A 27,140-nucleotide genomic window follows, 5' to 3' on the forward strand; every position below is an offset into this window, starting at 1 on the left:
ACAAGGCACCTTCCTTCATACTGACATGGTGTGCCAAGTAGCACAAGCAAAAGAAACTGAAATTATTTTGAAAAGCAACTGACAGAATAATTTTGTTTATTTTAAGTCATTAAATGAGGCAGATGACCAGAAGCGAGACCAGTGAAAAGTTTTTGTTTTGCTGTATTGATACTTTGTGCAAGACAGTTTATTGTATTTTGATGTTTTAAACGAGGCAACAATACTACCACAATATATAAATAAAAATCCTACACAGCAATTTCTATAAAATTGCTAAATAATGCCCCATTCTCATTCTGTCACTATCACTATCCCTGCGTCCCAATGTTCATACTATCCATAGTATGTGAGATTACAATAAATGTGTCCCAAAGCATAGTATGTTGAAAAGACTACTTCTTTTCTCTCTAATAGGTAGGAAGTTAAATTAAATTAAATGTGGAGGATGTTAACTGTGACAAGATGATTGACAGGCCTGTTTGGGTGCATGTAAAAGATGCGGTCCGGTAAAGACGCAGTTGTGTGACGTGATAGTATGTCCCAAAGCTTGCCTACTCTTCTACTACACACTCAAAAGTGTGTACTTTTTCTTCACCAAAAGAGTGCACTTATAAGTAGGCAGCTCACAGTAAGAGGTATCACGTGACACTGACTGTCGCTCCGTGAACTAAACATTTAAATACATAATGCCACGTAACAACTTGCCAACTTTATGTTTTAGCCACTTTATTACAAATACATAATGGGGTTGTTAAAACAGCGAGGTTATTATTTTCCTTTTTGCACTATATGGGTCTGATACTGTACCTGGCCCATCAAACTTAAGACGCTAAGCTTCGCCCGTTTTGAGTAACCCCTGTTTCATCATTTCATATTAACTAATACTTCTATTTTCAATTCTATACATTTCTCTATTGTTTAAATCTTGATAGAAACTGTCTGACCTCAACATGATGCCATGCCCCCCCAGAACAGAAAGCTCGAGAATGATTGGCCACTTTGGTCCAATTGTAGTGGCAGCACCGAAAAGCAAGAATCTGATTGGATCCTGGTGGCGCGAAAATAATCACATGGTACAGCATTTCGCGCGAAAACTTCCGAGACAGCTCGTGTGCTTCTTGTGTTAGACGGGACAGAGTACATTATTGTTATAACTTTGTCATAACAATTTATTACAAAAAATGGATCTTACGGAACAAGGAACAAATCCGAATGCTGGTCAGATGATCAAGGACGACCTGGCCGAAAAATGCCAAAAATTATTCCAGGCTTTTTTGGAAGAGTGAGTAAATGCGGTGTTTCTTATTGTTCCTCTATAACGTAGTTACACAAGTTACACGATGGGTGTACCGTATACGTTAGAATAATTACAATATTTCATATGAAAAATTACACGCTTGTACACTAACATTAGATTTCATGTTAAACTACAAATATATTTATATGGAATTGTAGAATTAATATGTTTGCATGAACATTACACCCGTGCACGTGAACATGCATTATCTTAGCTATAACGTAAGTTATAATAAATATACATTTTTCGTGTGATTTGTATACATTTTTGGTCGCAATCAGAATTGTAACTTACACTATATTGTTGTGTACTGCTCCGCAGGTTTCAGAATAGTGATGGAGAAGTGAAGTACCTGCGGGACGCAGAGGAGTTGATCCGGCCGGAAAGGAACACACTCGTGGTCAGTTTTACCGACCTGGAGGGCTTTAATCAAGAACTGGCAACCGCCATCCAGGAAGAGTTCTACAGGTGTGAAAGAAACCAAAAGAAAAAAAAAATTGTATTGTTTTCATACATTGCTTTTGAATTCAGTCACCATATACTTTATACCATATACACAGTAATTTGATTATTAATGCTTAAAACCCTGAAACATTATCATGTAGCACGTGATGCATAAATATAAATGCATAGTCTTAGATGTGTAGATATTGTGTAAAGTAGTGCGTGTAATATGAGTATGTAGTGCAAATTGACTTGACATTTGGCAGAGGCTTTGACAAATAAAAAGCCATACTGAATTTATTAAATTGATAACACATTGTTTTTATCGGCATGTACAAAGTCAAACTTTTTTGTTGTTATGCTTTAGACTTTATCCCTCCCTGTGCCGTGCTGTGCGTAATTTTGCTCGGGATCATGGAGAAGTTCCTACCTCAAAGGAATTCTATGTTGCCTTCCAGGATCTACCAACCAGACACAAGTAAAGAGAATTTTGAAGACAGTGTGACTAATTAATCATTTAAAACTAAAATACTGTATAGCTGACAAAGTGATATATCAATTTCTCGTTATTTTGAACAAATGCCTCCTTAACTAATGTGGTCCTGTTCTGGGCTCCTGCAGGATCCGTGAGTTGACTGTGGTGAAGGTTGGCTCACTGGTGCGCATCAGTGGCCAAGTTGTCCGTACTCACCCGGTTCACCCTGAGCTGGTGAGCGGGACCTTCCTGTGTTTGGACTGTCAGGGAGTGATAAAGGATGTGGAGCAGCAGTTTAAATACACTCAGCCGAGCATTTGCCGCAATCCTGTGTGCAACAACCGTAGACGGTTTCTCCTGGATACAAATAAATCCAAATTCATCGACTTCCAGAAGGTATGACAGGAAGCCATAGTCTTTTGGTCCCCTTTCCTCTCTTGAAATGACGGAAAAGTTACCTTGCAAAGCATGTATAGGTAAAGTTCAAAACGGCTTCTTTGTAGTTGATATAAAAAAATTAGAAATTTGACATTTTTCTGCAAAATATTTCCTGTTATTTGCAATAAAATTAAAAAAATTAAATCTTAAATTTAAACTTTTACAATTTCATTCATATTTGAAGCAAATGGTCAAAAAAGTCCAGAAAATAAAATAATGAAATGAGTAAATCAGTAATGAAAATAACAACAGATGTTTCTTATGTCAGTTTCTAGTGGCATAGGGCTGAAAAATGTATATTTTAAAAGCTAATTATGATATTTCTTTAAAAAAAAAAAAGCAATTTTTATGTAAAATTAAATAAAAATAAAAAAAGCACAAGGTTTGCTGTGCTGGTTTTTATGGCTGCATAGTTAGGCCAAAAATGTTATGATTAAATACAAATATGCTTTAAAATAACATTAGTCGTTATTACTAAATGAAAATATAAAAACAAAATATATTACAATTGAATTATTTTATTTTGAAAAAAAATTTAATAATGTGTCTCTGAAACATAGAGCACATGTTTATTTAATTAAATCACAGTGTCTGCGATTGGATAATTGCACTAAGCCATTATTTCAACTTCAGTTTTAATCATACAGCCCTATACAGGAAGAGCCAAAAAACGATATCCCATGCTCAAATGTTACATTTTTTTAAATCTTTCTGTTGCACTCTGTCAGGATGACTGAGTGGTTGACATTTAATCATACTAGCCCTGTCCCATTGTCGACTGCTGTACCTTTTTTTAAAGTGTTGTTAGTGTATTTTGACATTTTACTTGCCTTGATTCCAGGTGCGTATTCAGGAGACACAGGCTGAGCTGCCACGGGGCTCCATTCCTCGTAGTATGGAAGTGATTCTGCGGGCCGAAGCTGTGGAGTCGGCACAGGCCGGTGATAAATGTGACTTCATTGGCTCCCTCATCGTTGTGCCAGATGTATCCCAGCTGTCCACACCAGGTACACACCTCTCATCCAGTTGGACATCACTGATGTTATACAGCAGTTGTAAGTCTGAGTATTGATTATGTTTGTTTCAGGTGTGCGTGCTGAGACCAGCTCTCGTACAGCTGGGGTGCAAGGTTACGAGAATGAGGGTCTCCGTGGGCTTAAAGCACTGGGTGTCAGAGAACTTTCCTACAAACTTGCTTTCTTGGCATGCCACGTAACCCCCACCAATCCCAGAGTAAGAGTCAAGCCCAATGTAGGCATGGAGGTTTCATTTCTGTTACTCCAGATTATTTTAATGGGATGTCTCTGTTTGTAGTTTGGCGGTAAAGAAATCCGGGATGAGGAGCAGACTGCTGAGAGTATCAAGAAACAGATGACGGTACAGGAGTGGGAGAAGGTGTTTGAGATGAGTCAAGATAAAAACCTCTACCACAACCTCTGCACCAGCCTCTTCCCTACCATTCATGGTTAGTCACTTTGAACGTCAATATGTCTTATTCTAAGTTGGGCACAAACACAAATTGATGCTAACAAAATTAATTCATATATTAGTGGTCAAGTGGCCAGTGGCAATACCAGGAGTGTGGTTTGACTGATATAATGCAGATAAATAAACATTGTAAAAAGTGAAAATTTGCAGTTGTTACCTTGAATGAGTATTTGATCCTAAAATGAAAATAAGTCATCAGTTACTCAACCTCACGTTGTTATAACTGTATAATATGTATATCAATTTTCTAAACACAAATGTAGATTTTTTTAATGAAAGGAGAGATTTTTCTGGAAGCCCATTCCCCGAAACTTTGCTCATAAAGTTCATAAAGACATTATAAAAGTAATCCATTTGAACCAATTGGATCTGGCACATCAAGCAAGCACATTTTACCTGCTGTTTACCATATTTGATTTGCTCTATATATGTGCATTGATCAATTTATATATGTGTCTTGTCATAAGACTTGGATTAAATCATGTGGATTTCTATTCATAATTTTTTATTAAAGTCTATATGTGCAAGAATTAATTAGGGGTGTGCGATATGACGATTTTTGATCGTGGACGATAAAAATGTCTCCACGATCTGCTTCTGAAAAACTATCGTAGTATCGTGCTACAGCGCATATTCTATCAGCTGCAGTCCTGGCGCCGCAGTGTCAATATACTGTACAACGCTACATACATTCACATCAGTGTAAACTCAGCAGTAGAGTTACTCTCACAGGACACTGCACTTATTCGCAATCACAAAAGTACATTATTTGCCGGTTAAACATTTAATTCACGCGCTGGCCTGACGCACTAAAAAGTCTCTCAAACAGCGCCTGATTACTGAACTAAGTTATCTTTTGCGCTAATACTGTTAAAACACACAAGGTTGTATAGACTCAATTGATTATGTCTAAAATGAAAGTAAACAGCTGAGAGTAAAACGCAAACGTGCCTGTATATTAGATGCGTGCAGGTCTTAAAGGGAAAGGACTATACATGCTGTGGCCTGTCATTAAAGGGATAGTTCACCCTAAAATAAAATTTATGTCATTATTTACTCTCACATGTTGTCCCAAACCTGTATTAATTTCTTTCTTGTGCTGAAATTTGTACAGAAGATATTTTGAAGAATGTGGGTAACCAACTAGTTGCTGGTCCACATTGAATTTTGATAGCTCCTCCTGAGCGTCCTCAAGCGATCATGCTTCCTGAGCGCCCACCGGAGCCCGCTCCTCCAGAGAGGAGCTTTCCCAAGAATTGTTTTGTGGGGGGCTATATATCCCTGTCCCTGTTCAGGGGGATGGCCACTATGGTTCCTCGTTCTAGGCCTCCTGAAAAAATAATAATTTAATATATATAATTTAATATTTAATATAATAGGGCCATGGCTATTATGGATATTTTTGCCATATCGCCCACCCTTGGATGAACAGAGATGTTATGGGTTTGGAATGACATAAGGTTGAGTAAATGATCATTTTTGGGGAAACTAACCTATTAAAGAGCTATTTCTACCTGATCTGTGTTTTGAAATTACTTTTAGCAGTATAACCAAATGCAGTTGTGTTGATTTACTCATCAAAGTAGATTAAGATTTACTAAACATTTTTGAAATTGTATGAAGCAGTTAAAATATTATTTCTGTATTTCTGATATGAAATCTGTTGTTTTCAGGTAATGATGAGGTAAAGCGGGGGATTCTGCTCATGTTGTTTGGAGGTGTTCCTAAAACCACCATGGAGGGCACATCTCTGAGAGGAGACATCAACGTCTGCATTGTGGGAGATCCCAGCACAGCCAAGAGCCAGTTCCTTAAGTAAGACTTGTTTATCTTGTAAAGCAAGAGCATTGTTAACAGACTATACTAATGTAATTATTCTTGAACACATATCAGCCAATATATGTAAAGGGAATAAGGAGTAATATACTGACATTATAGAGAGTTTTTTCATTTTCTTCTGATTTATGTATGAAAAGGATTAGTTGTCATTATGTATTAATTCTCGCGGTTCGGCTGTTATTCAGGCACGTTGAGGAGTTCTGTCCCCGTGCGGTCTACACCAGCGGCAAAGCCTCCACCGCGGCCGGTCTCACAGCTGCTGTGGTCAGAGATGAGGAATCACACGAGTTTGTCATTGAAGCCGGAGCGCTCATGTTGGCTGACAATGTGAGTTCATCATAACAAATTATTTGTGTAAAGTCCCTGTACGTCCGAGTCACTGAAATCCCTATTCATCTGATATTGTTGTCCATAGGGTGTTTGCTGCATTGATGAGTTTGACAAGATGGAAACTAGAGACCAAGTAGCCATCCATGAGGCTATGGAGCAACAGACCATCTCCATCACCAAAGCAGGGGTCAAGGTGAGAGTCAAAGATTAAAATGCAGATTTATAGGTCACATATTAGCTTAAACTATCATCAGTGCATTTGGGACATATTTCTACTAGCAGTTTGGATATAAAGACCTATAATAAGGCATTTATTAGGGGTGGATGTTAATATTAGGCTGCTGTCACTTTAAGACTTAATGCACGGCTCTAATATACTTTCACATCCATTTCTTTCCAGCTGTTAACGTTAAATTAAGACCTAACCAACTGTGTTTACGTAATTACTGGCCAAGGGAGGCATTTTGTAATGACTTTAAGAATATTTGATTGTTTTTTGACAATGCAACACTGCAGTGTCAATGTAACTGCAATAGAGACGATAATCCAGAGATCTACAGGTTTATCATGTCTACCGGGATATATTGCACACCCCTGACCACTGTAGTGAAGATATTTTATACTTGTTCCATAAAAGACTAATTTTGTCAAATTGTAGGCCACTTTGAATGCTCGCACATCCATCTTGGCTGCAGCAAACCCAGTGGGCGGACGTTACGACCGTTCCAAATCTCTCAAACAGAACATCAACCTGACGGCACCCATCATGTCACGTTTTGATCTCTTCTTCATCCTGGTAGACGACTGCAATGAGGTATGAGTATGTGTGTTCTGACCAACAATGCAACAGCATATGAAGATGGTTGTAGACAGGATGTTGTTAGACTCTTAGTAAATGCCTCTTGTCTTTTATTTCAGGTCACTGATTATGCCATTGCCAGACGTATAGTGGATCTCCACTCCAGAATTGAGAATTCTATCGAACGTGTCTACAGTCTAGATGAGATTCGCAGATACCTGCTGTTTGCTCGCCAGTTCAAACCAAAGGTGAGCTACAGGACAACTCATCTTCATTCTTCTTGATGTTCCTACTGGCTGAAATAGGGAACGGTCACAAAATATTTATCTCATGTAGACTTAATTCAAGCAGGTGCATGCTTGAACCGAAAAGGTTTCTTGTTTTGCATTTGGTTCAGATCTACACACCTGGACATTTTGTTTACAATTTTAGTATGGACTGGTATTTGGCACCACGCTGTTACATTGTCACAATGTCAGCTATTTCTTAACTGTGTCTCGATCTGTGTGTGTGTGGTATCAGATCTCTAAGGAGTCTGAGGAATTCATTGTGGAGCAGTACAAGCGTCTGAGACAGCGGGACGGCTCAGGAGTCACTAAATCAGCTTGGAGGATCACAGTCCGCCAGCTGGAAAGCTTGATTCGTCTTTCTGAAAGCATGGCAAGGATGCACTGTTGTGATGAGGTGTGTATGGAAAAAAAGAGAAAGACGAGAACATGATATTGGTTTCCTGAAATGATTTTGGTTAGCTAATCTCTAAAATAAAAATCAATATTAGTTCATTGTCAGCGCAGCCCATTAATATTAACAGACAAACTTTTGATTTTAAGAATGTATTAGTAAACATTCTAAGCTATTTAGTAGTTCCAGGTTTGTCGACAGCATTACAAATCTATATCAATTCACCAAATTATATCAGTTATTTCAAAGGACCTTGCAGTCTATAAAAGAAAATGAACCAAAACCCACAAAGACACTCACTAAGCAAACAAGTATGACTACAATAGGCTAAAAATGACACACAATTTCCATCTTTTTCCAATTGAATTACCTCTTATCTATGGAAAGCATGCTTTTGTTCTTCTGCTCTCTCTACACGGTCACACATACTGTACAGACACACACAGAGATAAACATACACATATAGAAACGTATTGTCAGTGCTGCCGCACAGTTGGCTTTTTTGCAAATGTAAAGCTACAAGCCATTTCTTACTAGCAAGGTGGTAACATCACTGTTTTTAAAGCAGTTAAACATACAGTTTCGCTAAGAGACGCTGCTGCTGAACACAATTGAGAGGCGCACATTACCATCTCGAGTGTGCATTGTTTTTCAATAATTCAACAGCCTGAAACCAATTATTCCTTAATTCTGTCTTCTTGTCTCTTATCTTTTAGGTTCAGCCAAAGCATGTCAAAGAGGCTTTCAGGCTGCTGAACAAGTCTATTATTCGGGTCGAGACCCCTGATATAAATCTGGATCAGGAGGAAGAGGAGGTCATGGAGGAAGCAGATGACAATCGGATGAATGGTAGAGTCCTTCTCTATTTCTAGACGTGTAAACCCTTCATTCAGCCTCTAAATAAAGTAATTTTGATAAATCTAAGTCTAGTACAACATGCTTCTAAACCAATATTTCTCAACTGGGGGCCTCAATATGTCTTAGAGTTATTTAAATTTAGTCATATTATTCATACTTAAAGGAATAGTGCACCCCAAAATTAAAAGTCTGGCATCATTTACTAATGTTTATCCAAACCTGTATGACGCACATTCTTCTGTGGAGCACAAAAGATATTTTGAAGAATGTTGGGAACCGAAACTGATTTGTTATCAACTTTCTTCAAAATATCTTCTTTTGTGTTCCACAGAAGAAAGAAAGCCGTACAGATTTGGAATAACATGATGGTGGCCAAATGATGACAGACTTTTCATTTTTATGTGGACTATCCCTTTTAAATATAACAACAACAAATAAAAATATCTTCAAAATTAACATATTTTTGAGCATATTTGTATTACAATAGAAGAACCAGATGTGCATGTAAGCCTAGACTTGAGTATTGTTTTGGACAAAGGGGGCTTTAGAGTCAAAAAGTATGAGTCTGTTTGAAACATACTTCTCTGTTTTCTTGCTGTTTTTAGGGCATGATGCACCTAACGGTGTGAATGGAGATGTTAATGGAGAAGTGAACGGTCATGAGCATACAAACGGTATTAACGGTCAGGGGGTCAACGGTGAAAGCACCAAACCCTCGCTGCGACTGTCATTTGCAGAGTATAAACGCATTTCTAACCTGTTGGTGCTACATCTGCGTCACGCTGAGGAAGGTGAGCACTGTACAAGTCTAAACAAACTGTCATTTCAGCGATTATTATGCACTTTTACACAAATTGCAACATGACAAGCTCAGACACAAACAGCCACAGGAATCTAATTTGCATTGTGCCATTTCTCCTAGCCGAGGACGAGACTGCGCTTAAGAAGAGTGAAGTAGTGAACTGGTATCTGAAGGAAATCGAATCAGAGATCGATTCAGAAATAGAGCTCATCAATAAGAAGGCAATAATCGAAAAAATGATCTACAGACTGGTTCACTATGTAAGGAAACGTGAATTACATTTCTCTATGAAGAAGTTATATGTGAATATTTTGTGTGGAGACTACATTAAGTGTTATAACAAAAAATGTATTCACTTTTATCTTCATCAGGATTATATTTTGATCGAACTGACACAGTCTGGGCTGAAAGGATCGGCTGAGTCCAGTGGAAAAGAATCCCAGGAGGAAGATGTTACGCTGGTGGTCAACCCCAACTACACATTTGATGACTAAACATTTTGACCTTTACATTTTCTGCTGTATTAACTGAAAAGAAGAGATGTTATTTGAGATGGCATTCAGGAAGTGGTGGTGTGCCTCTTCAGTCCCTTCTCTTTCTGTAAAGTTTTAGCTTTTTCCCCACAATGTTTTTGCATTGCTTCATAAGGATGTTTATAACCATTCTCATTTTTATGAGGATTTGTGACCTTGCAAAAAATCTCTTTGTAAATATGTGTTTTTTTTTATTCTTGTGTTTTAGAAAATTTGAGAATGTTAGTAATGGGCATGCATAAAGTGTTTTGCATATATAGTTTATCATGTTTTGTTAAGTGCTGTCAAAGTGTAATGTCAATATAAGTTGTGTTCATTAATAACAGATGTTTATCTGCTGAAAAACAAGTTTTCATTAAATGTTTAAAACAGAAATGAGATGCTAGTAGTGTGGAAATCACTTAAAATGTTCTTGGTCAGTTATTAGTAGAAACTGCACGTTCAAATACCATGGATTTTTTAAATCGAGCATTTCCATATATAAAAAATTAAGCAAAAAGAAAAGTCTAATTTTGGCCACGTTTAATTTAGTTCTTGGGAAAATATATTTACTGAACATTTTTTTTTAAATTAGTTATTTTTAAATTATAGATAAGCACCGTTTTTAAAACTTAAAAAGAAGGTAATTTCACTAATAAATGTAAAATTTTTGTTTAAACGAGTTGAACACGATCCCTAAAATGAGCCGCAAAGTCACGTGGACGTGCTTCGCTTCCTTAATGAAGAGCGTCTCGCTGCAACCTGCGGTGGACATCCAACCCCGCCCACATCCAAGCGTGACGTCACAAGCCACGCCTGTGTCCAAATACGTCACATACCTATTATTTTGCACCAGGAAAAAGCATCGACAAGAAGATAAGCCTAATTGTTTGCAAACCGAAGCAAAAGAAGTTTGCTGTGTTGGTAAGTAAAAAAAAAACATATTTTGTCTTTAGGAAGACTTAAAACGTTGACAACTTGAATGTTTGTGTGCATATGTAAACAACAGTTCAGCATGCTTATGTGTTTTGAACTGTACACAGGCACGTTATTACTTAGATATCACTAATATATATATATATATATATATATATATGTATGCGTGTTTGTTTGTTTGTGTGTGCGCGTGTTTGTGTGTGCGTGTGTGTTATCCAGCAAGAAGTGAAATGATGTGGTTCCTCAACCAAGATACTGTGGAAGGGTAACGTTACTGTGATCAGTGTCATTAAAATATCATGTGTGTGGGGAGAGATGAATACATATGTGAGAGGGATAGAGTGTGTATATGAGTAGGTAAGAGTGTTATTTAGCTATTATAAAAAAAGGGTTATTAAAAAAATTGCACATTCAGTTAGTTCATTTTATGTCACAAAAAAACAGTGCACTATATATTTATTAGTGCACTGATTCTTACAACATATAATGAATGTTGAGTTAATGTGCAATTTTTTTATAACACTCATCTCACCCACTCACAGATATGTACTTACCACCCCACACACACACACACACACACAAAAACACTCACTCACATACAGATGATATTTTTAATGATATACACAGATCACAGTAACTTGGTTGAGCAACCACATAATTTCACTATGAATTTCAGGATAACTCTGTGTTTGTGACATATTGTCTTTGTATTATTCTATATGAATGGAAAGATCACATCATGATTGTCAATCTTTGTCATGTTTTACAACATTCTACACATGTTTGTTCCTAGCCTGATGCAGAGCAGTTATGCCGGGATGAGGTGTTCCTGCTGCAGTTTCACCAGTAAAGAAAGGTCTGGAGGAATGGTGGGAGCATTTCTCTAGATACTGTAGTGATTGATTTTTGTGGTTTAAAATCATAAATATTCTTGTATGCAAAATGATGAGGTAAATACTATTTAGTATGACAAATATTTAGTGGACCAACACACATGTATTCTGTATTTTTAACAGGAGTGCCAAGAGGACATAAAGTGGAAGTTTTTAAGAGTCATTGGCCCAGTGTTGTGCTGGATACAGAGTCACCGTGAGTTATTCTGTGGGGAGGTGAAAGGGCCTGCTTTACTCCAGATGGATGGTAAAAATCATCAAAATGCCATCAAAGACTACCTGGGGTCGAATCGGATGAAGCAAGAGATGTCTTTTTATTCATCTCTCAGGACCTGAAGTGGGACATTCACATTCACACTCTCCAAGAACTGTACTTATCCAGAGTGAGCAAAAGGGCTGGTAAAATCACTCTGGACCCTTCACATCCAGCACACTCCCTCTTTGAACTGTTACCGTCTGGTCGACGCTACAGAGCTCTGAGCAGCAGAACGACCAGACACAGGAACAGCTTCTTCCCTCAGGCCATATCTACCTCACAAACAGTTAAATGTTCTCCCCACTGTGCAATAAAACATGTGCAATACCAAATTATCCATACTTATATTTATTATACATATGTTTTTGATTTAATATATCATACATCTATCCACATTCCCTTGCATAATTTGTATATAGCACACCTGTACAATACAGTATTCTGATTGTTTGAGTATCTGGAGGAGCTGGACACATTCATATCAAATTGTGTTGCTGAACAAGGCTTGAAAGTCCATGTCATGTTTCTGTGAATAATCTAACAAGGCAAGGAATCTCTCTGTGTAGTTTATGTATGTATGTGTACTGCATTTCAAGAACTGTTTATCTGATCATTCAGCTGTTCATTTATGATAGTTGAAACATATCTCTTATAGAACATATTTTTTGTAAAAAAATTGATTTAGTTATTTTTGTAAAATAATAAATATAAAAATACCTAATGAATAAAGGGATGTCTGTTTATTCATCTTTAAATATGTGGAGGACCTGGACACACTTCATATGAAGTTTTGTTGATGAACAAGGCCTGTCAATGTCATGTTACTTGTTATAATCTATCAAAGCAAGCAATCTCTGTTCAGCAAATGTATGTGTCTCCTACTGCATACTGTATGGAGAACTGTCAATCCTTTCATTCAAATGTTAACACTTGATAAGTGGAACAACACAACTTTATAAAATTAAATGACAATTATAAATTATAACTGTGTTGTGACTTTTACAATAACGTCTTTATAAAATTAAATGACAATTATAAATTATAACAATGTGTTGTGACTTTTACAATAACGTCTTTATAAAATTAAATGACAATTATAAATTATAACAATGTGTTGTGACTTTTACAATAACGTCTTTATAAAATTAAATGACAATTATAAATTATAACAATGTGTTGTGACTTTTACAATAACGTCTTTATAAAATGAAATGACGATTATAAATTATAACAATGTGTTGTGACTTTTACAATAACGTCTTTATAAAATTAAACGACGATTATAAATTATAACAATGTGTTGTGACTTTTACAATAACGTCTTTATAAAATTAAACGACGATTATAAATTATAACAATGTGTTGTGACTTTTACAATAACGTCTTTATAAAATTAAACGACGATTATAAATTATAACAATGTGTTGTGACTTTTACAATAACGTCTTTATAAAATTAAACGACGATTATAAATTATAACAATGTGTTGTGACTTTTACAATAACAAAATCGAATTATCCCTTTTAAATTTGATAAATCTAAAAGGTGTCTTAGGTAGTTTAAAATCGATAGTAATAAATGAGAATTTATCTCATTACAATAAGGTTGAATAAGGTAAGGTGTAGAGGTTTTTTATTACAATTAGCCTAATTTAATCAACCTTAATCATTTAATCAAATTTAAGTGTTTTACAGGCTCTTGTGATGAGAAATCAGCTCTGTACATTAGACATATTAAATATATTACATTTAAGTTGTGCCATTTTAGCCTAGACATCCTTTAAATAAATAAGAAAACGTGTATTAGTAAAACGAAAGGCAACATTATTTATTTAGATCCCAGAAACGGCTGTAAATTGCTTGGACAAAACGTTACTTCCGGGTTTCTCGGGGAATAACAAAAGGTGACGTATATTATAGGGCGTGGTTTCTGACGTAACGTTTTGACGTGGGCGTGACTGTATTGGTATGGGCGTGGCTTGTGACGTCACACTTGGATGTGGGCGGGGTTGGATGTCCACCGCAGGATGCAGCGAGCCCTACTTGTCCTTAATCCTTACACAACAAACATGGCGGCGCCCTGTAGGAACCTGATGAGGTCGACTTTGCAAGGTGGATAAACGTGAACATATGATTGAATAATCTGCTTTATACATCTGAATGAACTGACTGTACATTATTACCTTACCACCGCTACTAATTTGAATTACTGGTGATAGCTTGACAGACCCAGAGGAGATTCATGGCGCAATAATATACTGTACTTGGATTTAGTTGTATGCAAAGAAGCAGAGAAATGGATTTGGATTAAAGCATCTGCCAAATCTGATCAGACACTTCCTCTGCATACAGATAACTCTACTTTCTTAATGGCACTGCGTTCCATTTTTATTTCATATCTTGTTGTTCACAAAACACTATATGTGATCTAGTAGGTCAGTAACTTATGTGGAAAGGATGCGCCTGCGCATAAAATAAATGTAGGCTGAATGTGATTAAACATTGTTTAACATCTTTCACATTTTTGTTCAGGTTTGTATAAGTTATCAAATAGGACATTATGGATTGGATCTCGTGAGCAAAGAGTTGCTGGTCCCAGACTGAAGGACAATGTTTTTCACAGCAGAGCTCTACACTGCGGATATGCTTTACAAACCATCACCAAGACAGAGTCTCCTAAAGTTATGAACACACAGAGAGCAGCAGAACCTGAAAACAAGACTAACCAACAAAAGAAAGAAGAAGAGGAGGAGGAGGAGGAGGAGGAAGATAACAGGCCTGAGTACATCCCTAAAAGAAAGGCCAAAAATCCAATGATGAAAGTTGGATATGCATGGTAAGTACTGCCAGAATAAACCGGTAGTAAAAAGTACTTCAGACCACTGACACCAAGATGTTTTCTTCTAGGATGATCGGCCTGCCTGCTGGAGTCATTGGTTTTATTCTGGCAAAGAGACAGGTGGACAAGAACCGACTCAAGCAGCTGAAAATCAGACAGAGAATGAAGAAATCCAATGAGGGAGATTACGAGAGCGAGCGATATAAACCAGACACCAGGATGCAGTGAAAGCTGTACTTTGTCAAAATGACTCTATTGTGCTAGAGAATGGCTTCATTGTGCACTTAATCCTTGGGTTGCCATGGAAACAGTGAATTGAGCAGGATATAACAAAGACATTGTAGAAAGCAAGTGGATCTTTTGGATGAAGAATTGCTGAAGACCTCAACTGAAGGATTTCAGTGCTGCCTGTTATGAAATGTTTTATATATTTTGATGCAGTCATCACCATGCTTGTTCATAAGCATACAGAACACCATTATAAGCAACCACTAGTAACTATTAAAATCAAATAAATAATACTCAAGTGTTCCTTTTATTATGATTTTCCTCACAATAGCAATGATTACAAATCTAACTTTAGCAACATTGTTGTTCAACATGGCATGAGGACACTGTAACAGAAAATACAGGTTTATTTTGTTTATACAATTCAGATATAAAACAGTCCATTTATATGTAGTTAACACTTCTTATGACTATTTATTCATGGTGTATCTTTGGTGCTAAACAAAGGAAAGGCACCATTGTACATCACATAATCTGTGACATTTAAGTGTAAGTGTAGTATCAAATTAAGACATTTATTTCCCAAAATGAAAGCAAACGATTTGATGTAGACTTTTATATTGTATATAAAGATGTCTGTGTGATAAATACTCTAAATTTATAAACTAAAATAGTTAGATTGTATGTACAAAGCAGAAAAGCTATACCCTCGACCAAAATTTACCACACACACACACACATGTAATATCCTTAGTAAATACAGCAAATCTAAGTCTATACAGTATAAATTTGCATAATACAGATCCACTTCTAATAGTCAGCTTCCATTTCCATGACAAAGTAATGGCTATACAATACCACTCATTTTATTAAAACATCAGTATAGAGTTAGATATATTTTACAAGTTCTGTATTATTTGAGTACATGTTAGTTAGGTCTGGATTGAGAAGACATAGTGCATTAACATTAAAGAAAAAACAGAAAAGGTCCATCGGCCAGCTTAAAGCTTCTATCTCTCTGCATATCCGATAATTTGCAGGAGGAAGATGAAGATCTGGACAATGTCAACATAAAGGGAGAGAGCCGCAAACACATACTCCTCTGGCCCGATGGAAAGCTTCCTGTTCCCAATGAGCAGCTGGGTATGATAGGCCAGAAACTAATAATTTAAAAACACACAAATGCAAAGAAGTGAATTTAGGATTGAACGAGTAAGCAATTTTCTCATGCAGAACTGAAGTATTCCAAGAAAAGTTGAATTGAATGTAATGCAAAGAATACACATACCAGAGTGAATGCAATGGCCCCTATTGCTGCATAGAGCATGTGAAGCCATGGGATCTGAAACAAACAGTGAAAAAGTCAGGTAAATGATAAAATGAGAATTTCTGTGCAAATACAAGATGCAAAGTCATGCTTACGTATTTGAATGACAGCACGATAGCTGTGATGATGCCAGTTACAAACACTACGATTCCAAGGACACAGAAAAAACCTGAACATTTAGTGAAATCCACCTATAAAAGAACAGAAAAGCATGGTAACATATGTCGACACAATGACGTAAAGTCATGCTGATGGTGTACAAATGATATGTGTAGCCCACCTTAGTCTGGAAGCAGAACACTGTCACTGCAACAGATACAAGAACAGTGATGCCCAGGGCAAGGAAAACCGCCTTAGTGCTGTAATAGCTACAAATAAAAAATGACATTGTAATATTCATAATTCTGAATTATTATTAGCTAAATAAACTACCATTCAAAAATATGGGATCTAGAAGATTTTGTAATGTTTTTGAAAGAAGTCTCTATGCTCACCAAGGTTGCATTTACTTGATACATACAGTGATAAATAAAGCTGACAAACAGCCTTTATTTGAAATATAATTTTTCACTGTCATTTTTGTTCAATTAATTTTTCCTGGTACATGCTGAAATTTTTTTATTAAATTCTTTGGGGGAAAAAATTTAAAGGCCTCAAAATTGAATGGTAACGTGTGTGTGTGTGTGTGTGTATGTATATGTATGTATGCATTATATGTGACACTGAACCACAAAACCAGTCATAAATCGCACTGGTATATTTGTAGGAATAGCCAACCATACATTGTATGGGTTATAAAATTATATTTTTCTTTTATGCCAAAAATCATTAGGATATTAGGTAAAGATCATGGTCCATGAAGATATTTTGTAAGTTTCCTACCGTAAATATATCAAAACTTCATTTTTGATTAGTTATATGCTTTAAGGACTTCATTTGGACAGCTTTGAAGGTGATTTTCTCAATATTATTTTGATTTTTTTTGCACCCTCAGACTCCAGATTTTCGAATAGTTGTCTCGGCCAAATATTGTCCGATCCTAACAAACCATATATTAATGGAAAGCTTATTTATTCAGCTTTCAGATGATGTATAAATCTCAATTTCTATAAATTGACAATTAAGACTGGTTTTGTGGTCCAGGCTCACACTTACATAATACATAAATACATACACGTTACCATTCAAAATTGAGGCCTTTAATTGTTTTTTTCTGTCATGGCAGTTATTTCAATATCTTTAATATCATGGCAGTTATTTCAAAACACATCAATAGAACAAAGAATTAAATGGGGTGGGAACAAAACCACTCTATCATTGCAAACTAAATGGACAAAGGAGTTGTCAAAAGGTAAACAGAGGGTTTACAGGACATGCATTAAAACACTGCGTCAACAGTCCTGAGACTTGTGCTATTTTCCCATTTCCCCACCCACTGTATCTCACCCATGAGACATGCATGTAGTGTGACGTGTCTCACCTTGCTATATTTCCAGTCATGAACGATAAGGCCAGTGTCTAAAACAAGAAAAAATAGCCAATGTTATTTAAAGACCTTGATACTTTGTCTACAGCATTACATGTAAAAACAACATTGCCCATTACAGGTTTGGCCACACTCTCTCTTAATTCCTTCAGAATGACTCAGAATCTTCCAACTCACAAAAATGGCCAACAGGATCAGGTTCCATGGGAAACGCCTCCTAAAATGTGACAAAGGACAGGGCTAAATTCATTGGTTCACATTACAACTTATGTCTACAGTGGCTCTTTTTATGAGGGCTTTCATTTTTAGATTAAATTATTTTTTGTTTATATTGTCTGATATGATTTTTGTGTCCTCACTCTTACTGTGTCACATTACTAAACTAAGAGCAGTACAAAATATTGCCATCTGTTCTGTTTATTATTAGGTTGATTCAGAAAATGGGGCAAACATCTCACCTGGGTCCCTGACAGCAAACCAATACCAAGTGTGTGACAAAATAGACAGCACTGAAAACAATAATAATTTCAACAGTCAATCACATTGTTCTGCTTTTGTATTTAATGTTGTAAATGTGAAGTATTCTGCTTCACAAGTGAATAAATGTCTCATTCTTACTATGAAACCCAGTAAATGGCTGGATTTTTCTTCACAAAATCTCCAACAGGTTCCCTGTGCGAATAAAAACACAAATTAAAGTTTAATGACAAAGTCTACCTGAACAAGCAGAGATAACATTTATCCTTTATTTTGTGCGAACACAAAGCACAGGAAGTAACCACACCCCCCTAACAGACTCACACAAATGTGAAAATAGCCACAATGGTAGTTGTGACCAGAAGCTGCGCAGCGAGGATCAGATAAACCTGGAAGACAGAAAGAACATTTTTCCAAACTCAACCATTCAGGACCATATTCATTATTCACACACAAAAATCCATTAATCTGAAAAAGTGACATTACCATAAAACTCTTTTACTTTGAAGTAAGATTATGCAGATTATAGAAGAATGGTTCCTTACTTTTCGTATAAAAGTGTGACGGACACTTAAATCGTCGAATCCTCCTGTTGTGGTAAATCCTTCATTATCACCTGTAACAATCATATTAATGTGAAAACTGCATCTCCTGAAGTGGTATTTGCAGAATGCAGAGTATGAATGACCTCATTCACATCAGTCTGTGTAAATAACCATCAAATAACTGGGAGATTCTTCAACGTTGAGCACCTTTATGTACAAGTATCTTAAAATACATCATACAAATATGAGCATTACATGTTTAAACCATGCTAACCGAGTCAAATAATCATAATATATCTTATGTGAGAATGATTTCTATCAGGTTGTTTTAAATAACACTGTCCCACAGTTGAGTGTCATTTCCAGCACACCAAATCATTTTTACCCAATAAAGCTTTTTTATTAAACGTTAGTGCACTTGTTGAAGAGCATGCCTCAGATAAAATATGTGACGTGAAGAAAATAGAGAAATCAAATATTATGCTTTAATTGTGCATCATTTCCAATTGCATCAAAGTATGGCAAAAGTTAAAAATATGATTCAATGTGTAATTATTAAACAAATTATTTGAGATATAGTGGGAATTTGCATGACTTAAAAAAAAGGAAGAAAAAGTTCAAATTAATGAAGTGAAAGTTTGAAAGCTAATTTTCTAAAAGATCACAAAGCCTAAAGTGCTCATAGTTGGAGAAATACCCATCTATGTAAGGGATAATGTACAATCCAAATAAACCCTGGTCTCACCCTGAAAGACTTTTGTCATAATGGCAGCTGGCAGATACATCTATCAACAAGGCATTTTCGCCCACAGGACTGCCGCATACTGGATGTTTTTCCCTTTTCACACCATTCTTTGTAAACTCTAGAAATGGTTGTGCGTGAAAATCCCAGTAACTGAGCAGATTGTGAAATACTCAGACCGGCCCGTCTGGCACCAACAACCATGCCACGCTCAAAATTGCTTAAATCACCTTTCTTTCCCATTCTGACATTCAGTTTGGAGTTCAGGAGATTGTCTTGACCAGGAACACACCGCTAAATGCATTGAAGCAACTGCCATGTGATTGGTTGATTACATAATTGCATTAATGAGAAATTGAACAGGTGTTCCTAATAATCCTTTAGGTGAGTGTATAAGTGTCATTAGAATTAGAATGCTGCGACTGACCAATCAGAATCAAGTATTCCAGGGACACATCTAATGAATCACTCCATCACTGGCCTTTCAACACTAATCAGGTTAGAGTTAGGCTATAGGGACTGCATTAAGAAAAATGCTGACTTCAGTTAAAATTCAATTCAGTGGCCAGCATACGATCTGCTAAAAATTAATTTCATGAACAATGTATTATTTAAGCTATAAACCAGATCCTAAGCCTAAAGCTTAAGGCCATAAAATATTGTTCTCTAATGTTTCAAGACCATGAACACTGTGATAGCAAAAGTAAAAAGTTATTATTAGCAATAACAGTCTTACCTAAACCAGGAGGAATGACGGGAATGACAGGTAGAGTTGGCGGGGGGTATCCCGCAGGCTGGCCTCGGTATGGATCATTGGGCTGTGGGTAAGGTGGCTGTCCCCCATACGCGCTGAAGCCATATGGGGGGGCAGAAGCGGGGTAACCTCCTCCAGGCTGAGGATTAGACAGCAGCCGCGAATCATCATAACCCGGAGGGAAATCTGACCTTGACATGCTGCTTTAACGCCTGGTGGATAGATGAGATACCATAATGACCACTTGTGTTACTAAAGTGCAGAAAATTCCCAAGATAAAATCAGACTTGCTCCAAAACAAAAAGAGAAATGTATTTACTTTTATTCTTTCTTTAGGAGCATGTCAATGGTCAAGTGCTACCTGTGATTACCAAGAACATTTGTTTGACTGATCTGCCTTTTCTAAATATTCTCCCATCCAGCCCTAAAATATATTCAAATAACCCTACAATCCAAGAAGTGTTTGAAAAGTAAAACGCCGCCTTAATCTAAACCGTGGGACTATTATACTCTGATCCGTTCACCCCATGATCTGTCAATTATTGAACACAACCTATAACTGAGCTTAAGATGATCTTTTCCTTTAGTATTATAATTTATTTTTAAGCAGGAAAACATATTCATCATCCAACTCCAAAAACATTTCACAGGCAAGAATGAGCTTCCTGTTTCTGGGATACATGCATACTCTCAGTTCTTGTCAATACTAAAAACAGTAGTTCACTCTGTGGTCACTAATGGTTCATTCTAAATTGCAGTGACTGATGTTGTCTCTCACTTTCAGATGAAATCCCTGTAGAAATCCATTTATATTTTAAAACACTTTTAACTGTAACTTGAAATGGTAAGTAATTATAGAATGACTATTTAAAATTATTTTAATTTTGATTGTCTTTTAGAGCATGAAATTATGCACGAGGAGAGGCATTTTACAGCTCAAAAGTTAAAGGGTTAGTTCACCCAAAAATGTTTCTGGACCTGGGAACACTGCAGTTGCATTGCTGTCTACGGAGGGTCAGAGAGCTCTCGGATTTGATCAAAAATATCTTCATTTGTGTTCCAAAGATAAACGAAGGTCTTACGGGTTTGGAACAACATGAGGGTAAATAATTAATGACAGAATTTTCATTTTTGGGTGAACTAACCCATTAAAAAGAAAAGTAGCAAAAAACGATCTGTTAAATTTGTCAGTGATGTTACTGGTTCCAAATTGTTCTAAAATTATTGCTCTACAATTTAGTTAATAAAGTGGATAAAAAGCAGATAACATAATATAGCACAGCAAGTGTGAGAAGTTCAGAACTGACAAGTTTCATTTTTGAAAACAATTCAGACGGAAATGTACAATGATCTTAATAATTAAGGACAACATTTCAGCTAGAGCACTAAACTTAGAATATCCTTCCTGCCTCTTCCCATCAAGATCTATGGGTTTGAGAGGTACAGATGCAAACCACAGATAAGTGGACATAAATTCAGGCTGCACGTCTACACTCTCCATTTTTAATCCCTACAATGACGTTCATGAAACATATGAACTTACAATATTTTGGATCTGTGAGTACAATTTCTGAAAAACTCAAATATTATGTTACCATTTTCACTCTCACAGTACTGATCACAGCAAACAAGCACTAACCACACTTTAAACAGTCTTCCTGTAAACAACCAACAAGGCACAGCCCATGAAAGGCCTTATAGTGAGTGGTGTGAATACACCTAGTTTTTTCTCAGCGACTACATTTTCCTATGCTCAGTTTAGAGGGTGAGATTTTGAAATTTGAATGATACTTTTTTTGCATATGTTAAGACAGCACTTGTGTTAATACATTACTTCCTGATATCAAACAGGGGTAAAGCAGCTCACGCAGGACGACACAGTGAGGTCAACATGAACATGTGACTCAATCTGCCAAGGAAAATCTTACTCAACAAGTGAATTGGCTTGTCATTTTATGAAAGTATCCTGAGAAAAGGCGTTTCTGCATTTCAAGTTCAGGAAGGAGTGACTGTCAAATTAAATTTAGAGAGCAACTAAACTGAGTCATAGGCTGTTACTAAATGAACCAACATTTACCAGGATATATGACAGAACTCCATGAACAATATAAAACCAGGTTTAATGTCACTTTTTTCTTTCAAACCAGGCACATGGAAGTACTTTCTCGTCTATACACCTCTATGTAGGCTGATTATAATGTTTACAAAAACATGGAGGGTGCTGTGTAATTCAAGCCAGACTGGAAAAGAATGTCTCCTTTCTTGTATCAGTTCAACACTGCCAGCATGACTCAAGCAAGCCTGCCAAACACTGTTACATTATTATGTTCTCTGCTAAGCAACCTATTACATTTAAAGTGGAAAATAAATGACACTTTCATTTCCTTACTGGTCCACCCCAGTACTTGAGATTGGCCAAAATGTTATGTAATCAGCCATTTTCAAATAACTGTTGTGCTGAGATATGGTTACGTTTACTGTTTTGTTGTTTTTCTCCTGATCTGGAACAGTAAATAGGTTCTTAATATTATATATGTATTATTGAATAGAAAACATGGTTAAAGCAGTTGATCTGCAAAACAGGTTGAGTTTCAATATCTAGTAAGATACCTCAACAGCTGTTTTGGGCATCACACTTACAATTAATGTGTGGTGATGTTTAGTTAGACAGCTCAGAGTATTTGAAACAGAGCCACAAACTAGATATTCCACCCTAAGGGGGTAGGAGGGCATTTTAGAAAAGTGTGATCTTACTCCCATATTTCTCCATTATAACTTCCCCTTTAAATATTTAAGTTATGTAGTTATAAATACAAGCTAAAAGTCACAACTGTACTCTACAGCTGTTGAACATGTTCACATATTTGGCCTCACTCTCCCCTCGCAAATATTTACCACGGTTACCGTAGTTTCCGCCAAATTAACAGGTACTAGTTATTTTACTACTGTTAAAGAATACATTAATCAATCGATGTAAAACGCTGTCGAACAGTATCTTAAGCATTACAAGAGCACGTGATGGTAAAATAAGACAGTAACAATCTTACCACGCGCTGTCTGAAATCCAGAAAACTCTACACAAACGATGCTTAGAGAAAGAAACAGCTGGCGATATAATCCTTCAAAATGAGTCTTTTAAAATAAAAACTCGTGAGTTGAGGCACTGATCCACCTTCTTCAGTGTACAGCCAGCAGTCAGTGACGACGTTCAGTGTAATAATGTGCTCAAGATGCTTACAAGCCAGCAGGTGGAGTCAGCTGAAACATATCGCGTGCAACTAAAACATCATTCTCAGAAGAAATGAGCCACAAGATAGCTATTATACCACAGTTATGCTTTAGCTCTGAGTAAAGTTAAAACGACATCTAATACAATATAGTCTGTCTGCTCTCTTTACGTAACGCTTCACCAAAAACCTCATATGATGTAAGTCTGTCAAGGTGTGGTGGTGAACTAGACACACCCAGGCTGCATGTTTGTATTTTTAGCACAAGGGATGTGTGCTCTCTGCTCGTTCGGTCGCTTTTGTTTTCTTACACCAGGTCGTGCTAAATTGCATTCAATATCAAAAATGTATTTACTAATGTAGCCTACAGTATAGCATACTGCGGCTACTGCAGCCAATGAAGTGTAGTGAAACAAATACAGCGAATAGAGATAGGATTGCAAGCATAAGCTAAGTGTTAAAAGCAGTGGTGGCTGCTGTAAAAGTTTCTAGGTAGGGTGCCACGTCCAACAATTTTAGCATCTAAAATATGATGTATCCCAGTAGCAAAAGGGAAAATATTAAGACTTATTATTTTACCCAGTTCAAGAGTTTGTGGATGATTCTCACAAAACAGTTTTCTGCAATAATTTTTCAGGATAAATTAAAACTTTTTTGTTTGTTTTTTTTTTTTATGTATACAGTACAACAGCAAAAACTGTGAGGAAAAAAAATAAATGTCACATTTGTTTAAAGCAGTGGTCGGCAACAGGCGGCCCGCGGGTCAAAAGTGACCCGCCAGCAATAATATCTGGCCTGCCAGATTATTTTGATAGCTGCTAGTTCTGAAATAGATCTGTCATGACAGCAACAGTTACTCACAACCAGAAGGATCACTCAAATCAGAAAGAATGAATAGTTCTCAAGGAATTGTTTGTTCCTTCTAGATAGTGAATATTTTGAGCTGAAAGCATGATTTAAACAACTAGCCTTCTACAACACTTATTCACACACAATCGCTCTCAGCTGGAGATCATGCATCGGTGCTCTACTGCTATTCCCGAGCGGAGCAGGAGTGGAGCTGTGTGAATTTGAATGGAGCGAGGAGCGGAATTTTTTTAAGTCGCAGCGTCGTGGTTTTCACTCGATCCAAGAGCGCTCCATATGGAAGCGGAATAATGCCAATAGTTTTTGAAACATAAAGCATGCTGAATTCCACAAATCGAAAAAAAGATGCATTGCAATTAACAGTGCTTGCATTTTAATGCCTTGTATTTCCAGGGCTTGCATTTTTAGGTCCTGAAATTGAACATAGTTGTTTATTTTAACTGTGAATATTTCAATTCTAAATATTTCACACACATTTTCATAATTAAAAATTCAATAATTCATATTCACCTTACAGAATTCACTTCCAAAATATTCAGTCTGTTTAAAAATGCGATGTATAATATTCGACAGGCAAATTTCGGTCATTTTATTTCACTTTCCGAATTCGCTGCCACAAATTCAGTGGTTAAAATTCGGCGTTGCACATCCGGGACCCGCAGGAATAGCAGTAGAGCACCGATGCATGATCTCCAGCTGATGTCAGCCGCTCACCAGCAGGTGGCGCAATCGGCTGTTGATGAAGGCCATTCATTCACAAAAACTGATTTGCAGAAATGGAGCAAGTGCAAAGTAGAAGTTTTGATGATTTTTTTAATTCTTTATTTCGGTTGCTTAGTTTCTGTAACTTTGTATCATGGCTTGTGTGACTGTGCTGTAATACTGGGGTTCCCCGTCACACTCCAGGATTGCGTAACCGCCTCAGTGATGTAACTAATACAGTGATACAAGAACTCAGATCTCAGATCATCACACTCTACTGATGATTATGCCAACTATATACAGGCAAGCAAATGAGGAATATGAACTAACGCGCAAGGTTTCACGCTGTTTCCCTCAGAAATCGGTTAAAGAAAACGCGTAGCAATGACAGCTATTATTAGGCTTGTTTGAGATCAAAGGCGGATCGCGTTATTCTCACTCATGTGCTGTGCTGCTGATAAACGTGATATAATTTCAGTTCTGTTGTTTTTATATGTATATAGATATGATGAACAAGACACTCAAAGTGCTTGCTATTTAATCCCATACGAAAGAAAGGCGTATTTATCATCCATTTCTACTTTAATACAAATTTTTATAGAAATATGACAACAATAACATCTCACACAGAGATCGCACTGTCATAGTGTTTGGGAATATTCAAGAATAATTTAAAATACACAATCACAAGAAATCAGATAAAAAAAATAAAATTGATTAATATTTAGCTAGCTTGATAGAGAAGGATCACTCAAATCAGAAAGAATGAATAGTTCTCAAGGAATTGTTTGTTCCTTCTAGATAGTGAATATTTTGAGCTGAAAGCATGATTAAAACAACTACTACAACACTTATTCACACGCAATCGCTCTCTCAATAATTCATACAAACAAATGTAATCTTTCATCTGTATCCGATTTTCGAATGAGCAGAAATCTGTAAGAAATGCATCGATCGGTAGGTAAAATAACTGACGAAAATGTACTTTCATCACAAAAAAAAAAAAAAAATTGACTGCAAAAAGCAACAATTATGCCTTTTAATGCTGACAACCATGTAATTAGCTTGTCATGTGGTAGGAAAAGAAGTTTGCACACTAGTGTTCCAATAAGCCACGTTGAAACAATCTTTTATTTTATTTTTTAATATAGGCCTATGAACAGAACTGTGATACTGAATTTATTTAATTTTTTTTTGGCCCGATGCCAATTTACTTGCCGACTCCTGGTTTAAAGCATTTTCTAATAACTACAAATCAAGCTGCAATACCAAACAGCACCACACGAGATACCAATAGACCACTATACCGGTCTCTTTATAAATATACGCATCTATTCAGAATGATTAAACAGAGCAAAACACAAATTAACAAAGCAAATAAAAACTTTAAGAATTTATCGAATGTGGTGATCTGAAGGCAGCTCAACATGACCAGTGAACAGTTGATGCCCATGTAAAAACACTCCTATAAAAACAAGCTTCTTCGGTGAGTGTCCATTATAAAACACTTGCCAAACATGTGACCATACTGAAAAATAAAAATAAAAAAGCTAACGTAACAGTGGTTGAATGTGACAGAAAAAAGAAAAAGAAAATCCCTCCCTTTCACATTTTGCTGGTGCGTCGCCTTATCTCCCTAATGAAGAAACCGCCCCTGGTTAAAGGTATTTTTATTAAAAAGGTAAACAGAATCTGTGTGAACATGCACACAATGTGCAGTGCAATATGTGTGCAAAAAAAATGTCTATGAAAATTTTATCACCCAGTAATAGCTGAGTTGATACAAACAAGGCACCTGATAAATAACTCATGAACGATATAGAAAAAATAAAATAAAATACGTCCTAAGTCTTTAGGGTGATTGTTACTTCTGACCAATCGTAGTTGTGCTGTTTAATT

At 36.5% G+C, this 27,140-nt stretch overlaps 3 protein-coding genes and 1 long non-coding RNA gene across 5 annotated transcripts; 3 read left to right on the forward strand and 1 right to left on the reverse strand.

Moving 5' to 3' along the window:
• Positions 1-1,070: 1,070 nt before the first annotated feature.
• Positions 1,071-10,466, forward strand: LOC306878707 (DNA replication licensing factor MCM6-like). The gene is made up of 17 exons (XM_079431203.1): positions 1,071-1,282; positions 1,619-1,765; positions 2,109-2,219; positions 2,363-2,612; positions 3,496-3,661; positions 3,742-3,887; positions 3,969-4,119; positions 5,816-5,957; positions 6,167-6,308; positions 6,397-6,504; positions 6,970-7,125; positions 7,230-7,358; positions 7,633-7,794; positions 8,508-8,640; positions 9,255-9,440; positions 9,572-9,711; positions 9,823-10,466. The coding sequence occupies exons 1-17, from the start codon at positions 1,182-1,184 to the stop codon at positions 9,943-9,945; spliced, it is 2,493 nt and encodes an 830-aa protein (XP_079287329.1). The 5' UTR covers positions 1,071-1,181; the 3' UTR covers positions 9,946-10,466.
• A 330-nt stretch (positions 10,467-10,796) lies between these two features.
• LOC306879576 lies at positions 10,797-13,088 on the forward strand. Its single transcript, XR_013785021.1, has 3 exons — positions 10,797-10,887; positions 11,693-11,768; positions 11,916-13,088. It is a non-coding gene; the product is annotated as an uncharacterized lncRNA (long non-coding RNA).
• Positions 13,089-14,048: 960 nt separating this feature from the next.
• LOC306879597 (uncharacterized protein) lies at positions 14,049-15,757 on the forward strand. Its single transcript, XM_079432666.1, has 3 exons — positions 14,049-14,159; positions 14,580-14,883; positions 14,955-15,757. The coding sequence occupies exons 1-3, from the start codon at positions 14,075-14,077 to the stop codon at positions 15,112-15,114; spliced, it is 549 nt and encodes a 182-aa protein (XP_079288792.1). The 5' UTR covers positions 14,049-14,074; the 3' UTR covers positions 15,115-15,757.
• Positions 15,294-25,197, reverse strand: tmbim1a (transmembrane BAX inhibitor motif containing 1a). Of its 2 annotated transcripts, none has more exons than XM_079432664.1 (12): positions 23,493-24,113; positions 20,428-20,657; positions 18,950-19,020; positions 18,729-18,793; positions 18,546-18,599; positions 18,386-18,436; positions 18,105-18,144; positions 17,922-17,959; positions 16,722-16,809; positions 16,537-16,632; positions 16,403-16,456; positions 15,294-16,274 (listed from the first exon to the last, which is right to left on the reverse strand). In XM_079432664.1, exons 2-12 carry the CDS (start codon positions 20,642-20,644, stop codon positions 16,125-16,127), a joined length of 924 nt encoding a protein of 307 aa, XP_079288790.1. In that variant the 5' UTR covers positions 20,645-20,657; positions 23,493-24,113; the 3' UTR covers positions 15,294-16,124. The 2 variants fall into 2 exon arrangements, with proteins under 2 accessions (XP_079288790.1, XP_079288791.1); XM_079432665.1 differs by lacking the exon at positions 23,493-24,113 and adding an exon at positions 25,050-25,197 and having other exon boundaries at positions 15,404-16,274.
• Between the last annotated feature and the right edge of the window lie 1,943 nt (positions 25,198-27,140).

The sequence above is a fragment of the Barbus barbus genome (assembly GCF_936440315.1).
Source record: "Barbus barbus genome assembly, chromosome: 13".
Lineage (NCBI taxonomy): Eukaryota > Metazoa > Chordata > Actinopteri > Cypriniformes > Cyprinidae > Barbus > Barbus barbus.